This window comes from Tupaia chinensis, unplaced genomic scaffold (genome assembly GCF_000334495.1).
Source record: "Tupaia chinensis unplaced genomic scaffold, TupChi_1.0 Scaffold000028_1, whole genome shotgun sequence".
Taxonomy (NCBI): domain Eukaryota; kingdom Metazoa; phylum Chordata; class Mammalia; order Scandentia; family Tupaiidae; genus Tupaia; species Tupaia belangeri.
The window spans coordinates 4,020,368-4,029,259 of NW_006159458.1; the positions used below are offsets into that span (position 1 = coordinate 4,020,368).

Below are 8,892 nucleotides of genomic sequence, written 5' to 3' on the forward strand. Positions count from 1 at the left end.
GACACTCCCACATGGCTGACCATGGTTCGAATCCTGGACCTGGTGGCTTGCTTTGTCACTTTCCCCTCTCTCTCTCTCTCTCTAGTTGAATTAAAATAAATTAATAAATAAAAATAAATAATTCTTAAAAAAAAAAAAATGAATGGAAAACCCTGGGACTGGCAGATGGGGTGGTGCTTAGGGTGCTGGACTTCTACATGGCCAGCTGCAGTTTGGGTCCTGGACTGGAGGCTTGCTTGCTTGCTCATTTCCCCTTTCCCTCTGGTCAAAATAAAAAATTAAAATAAGTACAAGTAAATAAATCATTTCTTTAAAATGCAAAACCCCAAGAAATTGGAGGAGAAGGGACTGTGACATGGCTATTTCCCTCCCTACCCCAGGATGATTTGTCACTTGTTTCCCCTGCCCTTGTGGCAAGTTCAAGTACCCTATACCACAAACTAAAAAAAGACTTAATCTCAAAGTAATTCAAAACTTTGAATATTACAACAAAAGATGCTTTTTGTCACCTCCAAAGTTCACAAGTTAAAATCTAATCCCCAACGTGATGAAATCAAGAGGTGGAGCCATTAAGAGGTAACTAAATCATTAGACTAGAGCCCTCATAGATGAGATTAGGGCTCTGATGAAAGAACTTCAGGTTAAAGAGGGAGTTCTTGCTCTTTTGCCCATCAGAGCCTTTCACTATGTGAGGATGCAGGAAGAAAGCCTTCAACAGATACCAATGTCATGATTTTGGACTTCCAAGACTCTGAAACTGTGAGAAAATTAATTTCTGCTCTTTATAAATCATCCAGTGTTAGATATCTTGTTATAGCAGCACAAACAGTTAAAAGACAGGAGATATTAAATCTATCTCTCTTAATTAAAAATGCTCAAGGGGAAAAAGATTTTTACCTGCAAAGCAGCTGTAGATTCTTCACTGGGTAAGGAATCTATTAAAACATCAATGTCTTTTGCTGTTCGTGCAATCAGTGCTGCAAAAAGCTGGGCATACTCTAAAGAAAGGTATTACTAAATTAGGATATTAGAGAACTTAGAGTTTTCAAAAACAAATTTCAAATTAACAGAACAAGAAAACTTTATGTAACTTTTCTAAAATCCTCAAGTATAATTTTAACACACCAATCCTATTACATGATTAACCTATTATTAGCTCAAATTGGGAATTAAACATAATGCATGTCAATTTATTTACTAGAAGATATTGTGGTCATTTGAATAAAAGAATTTGTGGGCCAACAATAGCATGGTGGTTGAGGTGCTGGACTCCCACATGGCTGACTATAGTCTGAGTCTCAGATCTGGTGGCTTGCTTTCTCACTTTCCCTGTCTCTCTGGTGAAATTAAAATAATGACAAATAAAATGAATAACTCTTAAAAAAATATATATATCAATTGAGTAAAGGAATTTGTAAATGAAAGCCTTACACACTATGGTTCCACAAGCAAAAGTTAAAAAAAAATTTTGTACAAATTCTCTTCTAAAGAAATAATAATCTAGGACCAGCAGTTGGCATAATGGCTATGTCACTGGACTCCCATATAGTCAAACATGGTTCAAATCCCAGACCTGGTGGCTTAAACTCACACTGGGCACGTGTATGTGCGTGCCCAAGACTCCGAGGAAAACAGAGGAGAAGAGATTGCAGTATGGCCATCCCCTCTGGTGGGTGATTTCTCACTGTCTCTCTGTCTCTCTCTTTCTGGAGAGCACATGCGCCCTATAGCAAAAACTTCTCCTCCCCCCAAAAAAATAACAATCTGTTATTTGATATGAATGGAATAATGAGATGCTTTGTGAATGACGATAATAAATTCATTTCTTTTATAATAAACAAAACTTGTAGTATCATTCTCAAACAACTTCCCCCTTTTTTTTTTTTTTTGCTAGTGTGTGTTCTCCAGAGAGAGAGAGAGAGAGAGAGAGAGAGACAGAAAGCAAGAAATCACCCCCCCCGGGGGGATGGCCATGCCGCAATCCCTTCTCCTCCATTCTCCTCTCAAGATCTTGGGCACTCACACACACATGCCCAGTGTGAGTTTAGGCCACCAGGTCCAGGACTCGAACCGTGGTCGACTACATGGGAGTTCAGTGACACAGCCATTACGCTAACTGCTGGTCCCTCAAACAACATATTTAAAAGAGTTATTTTATTTAACTTTATTTATTTATTTATTTTAATTTGACCAGAGAGGGGCAGAGAGAGAGAGAGGGTGAAAGATGGAAAGTGAAAAAGCAAGCGTCCAGTTCCGAGACTAAAACTATGGTTGGTGATGTGGGAGTCCAGCGCTCTTAGCCACCACGGCACCTGCTGGCCCCAACAGCATTTTTTACAAAGTCCTAATTGAGTTTCTCAAGAAATTGAATATTCAAGTATTATGAGAAATGTGAGAGTCAAACTAAGAGAAGACAAAAAAAAACACAAAAAACAAAAAACACCTATTTACCTTCTGTAGGATTAGCTGGCTGGTCTTTGTTAATTGCTGTCTGAATATTATTAAAAGAGGCAGGAGGACCACATTGTTGTAATACTCCAATGGCATTGCAAAATTGATCTGCAAGCTTGACCAAAGAAAACAAACATGTGAAGATTAGAAAGGATTATCAACTTAAGAAACTTTATTACTAACAACAGTGTCTGTATAATACCAATCTCTGACAGAATAAAACAAAAGAAGTAATTTTTTATAAAATAAATCAGCTATTATTAACAATGATCAAATGTTTTGGGTTTTTAAAAATTATTTACTGAATTTTAATTATTATTACTATTTTAATTTTCTAGAGGGCACATCACCAAAGAGAGAGAGAGAGAGGGAAAGTGAGAAAGCAAGTCACTAGGTCCAGGACTTTAACTGTCGATCATGTGAGAGTCCAGCACCTTAACTACCATGCCACCTACTGGCCCCAACAATGATTAAATGTTTTAATCATGCAAAGAAACTAAGTTTGGTATCAATCTAGGTCAAGTTAATTTTGAAATCCATCTAGCTGAAACAGTCAAAAAGAACTACAAAATTATCTTTCTTCTGAAGGTAATATAATGATAAGAGAAACATGACAATACTTCTAGCCACAAGGATTCTGGAGGGTAAGGGGGCTAATGGTAGGAAAGAGCAAGTTTGGCAAATATCTAAATACAGCTCCAAGTTTAATTTATTTTTTTAAAGTGTTACTCATGTATAAAGTATGATTCCTTTCCTAAGACCAGAGTAGTTAGAAGTGTAAAGAAATAGTGGGGGAAAGACCGCCAGAAAAGAAAAGCACATTAGGTAATCAAAAATTTATTTCTCTAAGACCCAAGTTGTAAACTCCTAGTGCCCTAAAACTATTCCTAAAGCAGTTCTGAAGATTAAGAATAGCAATTCCTGGGCTGGCGGGCGGCGTAGGGTTATGGGCGCTAGACTTCCACACGGCCAACATGGTTCAAGTCCTAGACCTGGCGGCTTGTTTTCTTGCTTGCGTTCTCTCTTTCGCTTTGTCCCCCTCTGGTCGAATTGAAATAAATAAATAAATACAGTGAAATTACTAAAAACCCCTAGCCTCTCCACCAATCTCTATGCTAGTACTCAACTCTTAAACCTTCATTTCTATTTCCACTCAGTAAATAAGCATTTCAACTGAGTTCTGTGCCATTTTAGTGACAGAACTCAAAGCCAATTGTTTCCTCTGTTAACTATCTAATTTGTATTGAGTTTCCTACTCAACTAGTCTAACTTCATAGTCTTACTGTCATACTCAAATCTTCCTAATTCTACAAAACCTTCCCTTTTCCATCATTATTGATGCTGCCTTGATGCAACCAGTTATTTTACCAGTTATAACAGTATTCTCCTTAGTGTCTTCTAATTCACAATATTACTTTACTCTGCTCAAAAAATTTGAGCTGATCCCACACTGGTCTTCAAGATAAATCTCCAACTCAGGCTCTTTAAATCTTTCAGTAATGGGGCTAGCAGGTGGCGGGGTGGTGAAGGGCATTGGACTCCCACACGTCCAACCATAGTTCGAGTCCTGGACCTAGCAGCTTGCTTTCTTACTTTCTCTCTCTCTCTGTGTACCTCTCTAGTCAAATAAAAATAAGTAAATAAAGTTAAATAAAATTATTCTTAAAAAATCTTTCAGTAATCTAAGTCAACTATCCTATTTATTTTTCATTGCTTCCTTATATTTACCTGTCTAGTCTTAAAACACACAAAATATTCAACACAGTGGCTCTCTATTCCATTCTTCAAAACTTTCAAGATCCATTTATTCAAAAAATAGCTATCAAAAAGCAATTCTATGACAAGCTTTGTATATAAACATTATAGAGATAAAGTGAACATGACATAACTTCTGCACTAATTAAGTTTTCAGAGGGCCGAACAAGTGTTATAAAATAATTATGACTAGAATAAATATTAAGAAAATTCCCTCTATTTTTGTTTATATCATTTTATATTCCAATTACTTCATCACTTGATTCCTTATTAATTCCCAAACCATATACTGTTTTTGCATCATTTAAATGTCTCTTGAGTATCTGACACCTTCATCTCCTTGAGGAGTTATCTCTTTGTTAACATGACTGTTTATATACACAGTAGGCACTCACACTATTTAACAGTTAACCTAAAAGCTTCTCTCCAAAACCCAGTCGTCATCACCATGCCTACCCTGAAGTTAATGCTGTAATCACATTGTCCTTACTATCCTTTTAGGTACAAGACGTGTTAATGTGCAAACATTTTCCTAAAATGTTTCTATCCAGCAGCATCACTACATTTGATTTTTAAAACCTCAGAGGAGTATTTCTTTGAGGAAGGTTGGCTGGTAGACCTGGCAAGTCACTGCAAGGTAGAATTGATCTTGGTATAGTCATCAACATGTGGAAGTTGGCCTTTTCAGCTTTAAAAGCATCTACTTTATCCATTTACTAGTTTTTAAAAGTAGACACTCCAGCTCCTAAAGTGCACAAAGACTGCTATGTAAACAAGAACAGGAAGTTACTAGCTTTCAGTGAGGGGGGGGGAACAACAGGGGGCCAGGCACTTGGCTCTTCGGACCAGCATAGTGTCTCTCTACGTACCCTACCTGGGACATCAGATTACAATCTGAATGAAAATGTAAAACTAAAAATTTTTTTCTTAGTGGTAATAAGGATATGTGTATCTTCTGACTTGCACGAATTTTCCACGAAGGCACAGTATGGTAGGAAATAGCGTGAACAGAAACAACATTAGGTAAAGTAGAATATACCTGCAAGATCTAATCTTTAACAGAGTAGACTTTTGAGGGAGACATTTAAGGTTTATTTAGGGACCAGCAGATGGCATAATGGTTACGTTGCTGGACTCCCACATAGTTAACTACAGTTAGAGTCCAAGACCAGTGCTAACAAAGGATAGACTTTTGAGGGAGACATTAGAGAATGCTTATTTAGGGACCAGCAGATGCTGTAATAGTTACATCGCTGGACTCCCACATGGTTAACTACGGTTCGAATCCGGGACCAGTGGCTTAATACTCATGCCACAAGCATATGCATGTGTGCCCAAAATCCCAAGAAGAGAACAGATTGCAGTGCGGCCGTCCCCTTTGGGGGTAGTTTCTCACTTTCTATCTCTCCAGGGAGCACACGCGCCCTATAGCAAAAATTTCTCTCCAAAAAAAAAAGGCTTTCGGAAACGGGAAAATAATACAAGATTAAAAGATTCATTATCATAAAGATGTAAGTTCTCCCCCGACCGATGCATGCTGGCGAGTAGTCAAAAAAAGCTGGCACGAGACCCTCAGCCCAGAGGAACGAAACAAGAAATAAAAAAACTTCTCGACTCACAGTCACATCTTTCTTTACACCACCTGAAGGCGCTTGAGGGGATTCCTCTCGGCTACGTGTTGTTACACCCACAGCACGGAACCCCCTTGGTGGTTACGATTTATGACCAAAAACAGGGAAAGGTTTCTGTTCCACCTCCACCACCCCGACCACATAAAGCACCACTGACTAGAAAATAGAAACTTCTCGGAGCAGGACAAGGCCACGCAGCCTCACGGCGGGAAGAGACAACACCCTCCGCGTCTCCTCAGGTAGAAAGAGAAGCTCCCCTCAGGTAGAAAGAGAGCCTCCCCCCGCAGCGGCCCGCGCCGCCCCGCAGCCGGCCTCAAGCCTCCGGTTGGCCGTGGCGCCCCCCGCCGCCCAGGGCGAGCGCTTTTCTCTGACATCCTGCCTCGGTCTGCTCCCCGTTGCCGAGTTTTGTCTCGCAGATACCTTTCCCTCCTTGCTTTTCCTCAGGAAAGAGAAAGACTAACCAAAGGAAATTCCTCACCGAGTTCACGGCGTCCTGCAGCTGCGTGAGTCGATCCGCCATATTGCCCCGCACGCACAGGAACGCCGAAGCCGCTGCTCGTGCGCGGTGGGGCAGCTTTAGTACATGCCGTGGCCAATCACAGGGCTGCGTTCTTGGAAGGGGTGGGGTCAGGGAGGCCACGCCCATCGAGGAAGGAATGAGTCTGCTCTCAGGCTGGCGAGACCTGCAGAAAGCTTGGCAGGGTCTGTGTTGACCAAAACCGGACAGTCCCGTGGCCGGTCGCCTTTGGGCTAAAATACTGTATGGGACTTTTTGTCGATTTCTCTACCATTTCATATAGTCGTTTCTTTTCATCTTGAATATTTATTTTCCGTTGCTTTTGCTTTTAAGAGGGAACTCAAAAGATGCAGAGCAAGCAAGCCAGAAATATTTGGGAGTCATGATATGAAAAAAAAAAAAAATTAAGTTATTTCTTCCATGAAAGACAGAGACAGGCATCCCCAAAAGGGCAAATCAGCCAGCCAAGATGATGGGCACAAATGTGAGCCCCTGGAGACCTCAGGTCAAGAGCCCAGGATTTTTCCATATTTTCCCAGCTGCACCACCGTGGCTAGCTGATATCCACTCTAAGTTCAACAAATTTACCAGGCAAAAATTAGAATTCACCAGGCAAAAATCAGGAAGGGTGGGGCCAGCAGGTGGTCTGGTGGTTAGGGTACTGGACTCCCACATGGTGGTGACTATAGTTTGAGTCCACAACCTGGTAGGTTGAAAAACATGCTAGGAGCTTGTGTGGGCATGCCAAAAATCCCTAAAGGAGACTAGAGGAGAAGGGATTGTGGAGTGAATGTCCCCCTGGGGGATAATTTCCCACTTTCTCTCTCACTATCTCTCCTTGGTGAGTGCATGCACCCTTTAGAAAAAGAAAAGAAAAAGAAAAACAGGAAGGGTTGAGTTAAGGTGTCTCCTTTGTTTCTATCATGTGCCAGGAACTTTAGCCAAGTGGCAGCTGGGTGCATGATTTAATTCTGAGAATGTGTGTGCTGGGGACATTAATACCCAAGAAATTGGAAGGTGTCAGAAACAAGGTCTAAACTGGGCTGTAATGACTGCATAGGGAGAAGGGACGTCTCTGAAGGCCTAGAGAAGGAGGAAGAGCAGGTAAAGTAAGGTGTGAGTGTAGGTAGCTCATAAGCTTTTTTTTTTTTTTGAGAGGTTTTTCTTTGTGCTGTAGAGCCGTGCACTCACCAGACAGACAGACAGAGACAGAGAGACAGAAAGCGAGAAATCACCCCCCAGAGGGGATGGCCATGCCGCAATCCCTTCTCCTCCATTCTCCTCTCGGGATCTTGGGCACGCACGCACACGCGCCCGGCCTGAGTTTGAAGCCACCGGGTCCAGGACGCGAACCGTGGTCGACTACGTGGGAGTCCAGCAACATAGCCATTACGCTAACTGCTGATCCCCGCTAATAAGCTTTTCTTGTTTGTGTTATGGTAAGGAGGTCAGTGTGAGGAACAGAGGAAGGTTCTGGAGAGGAGAGAGGTGGTTTCACAGTGTACAGTGGAAGAGAGGAGGTTCTTGGAAAATAAGTGAGAAGTATAGGCAGGAAAGTTTCGATTTTAAGAAAGATCAGCTGGGGACCAGCAGTTAGCGTAATGGCTATGTCCCTGGACTCCCACATAGTCGACCGTGGTTTGTGTCCCAAACCCGGTGGCTTAAAACTCACACCAGGCGTGTGTGCGTGCGTGCCCAAGATCCCGAGAGGAAAATGGAGGAGAAGGGATTGTGACGTGCCCATCCCCCCTGGCGGGTGATTTCTCGCTTTCTATCTCTCTGTCTCTCTCTGTCTGTCTGGCGAGCGCATGTGCCCTATAGCAAAAACCTCTAGGGAAAAAAAAATAAGAAAGATCAGCTGCACAATTTAGAGTTAGGACCTACTGAGAGTTTAAGTGTAAAGAGTAATAGTAGGAGGATCAGCAGTTGGCGTAACAGCTGGACTCCCATGTAGTCGACCATGGTTCGAGTCCCTGACCAGGAGGCTTAAACTCACGCTGGGTGCATGTGCGTGCGTGCCCAAGATCTCGAGAGGAGAATGAAGGAGAAAGGATTGTGGTGTGGCCATCCCCCTGGGGGGTGGTTTCTCGCTTTCTGTCTCTCTGTCTCTCTCTGTCTTTCTGGCGAGCTCATGCACCCTATAGCAAAAACTTTTCAAACAAACAAACAAAAAAGAGTAATAGTAGAAACTTGGTATTTAAGGAATGTTAAGTCTGGGAATAACTTTGTAAGAAATGAAACTGGAATCAGCAAATGGTTGGTTTGTAGAGGTGGGACAAACTCTTACACCACCTTTTTTTTTTTAAATCATAATTTTCCAGGGGGGGATTAGCACTCCCCATGAAGAGTAGGTCACACAACAATCTCTTCTCCCCTTCTCCCCTTGGGATTTTGGGCATGCTTTGCAAGTCACCAGGTCTGGACTTGAACCATATAGTTGGCCATGTGCGATCCAGCTGCTTTGACCACCTTGCCACTAACTAGTTCTCTTATAACATCTTTCTCAGGCTGATTAGAGTAGTGCTGATTACCATCCTG

At 41.9% G+C, this 8,892-nt stretch overlaps 1 protein-coding gene across 1 annotated transcript in view; it reads right to left on the reverse strand.

The window, feature by feature from the left end:
• Positions 1-6,423, reverse strand: part of MED21 (mediator complex subunit 21) — a 9,352-nt gene extending 2,929 nt beyond the window's left edge. Inside the window, exons 1-3 of the mRNA XM_006140271.3 lie at positions 6,316-6,423; positions 2,452-2,566; positions 898-998 (exon numbers count right to left, since the gene is read on the reverse strand). Coding sequence (XP_006140333.2) covers positions 898-998; positions 2,452-2,566; positions 6,316-6,357 — 258 coding nt within the window. The 5' untranslated portion in view covers positions 6,358-6,423. The remainder of the gene's footprint in view (positions 1-897; positions 999-2,451; positions 2,567-6,315) is intronic.
• Positions 6,424-8,892: the final 2,469 nt, after the last annotated feature.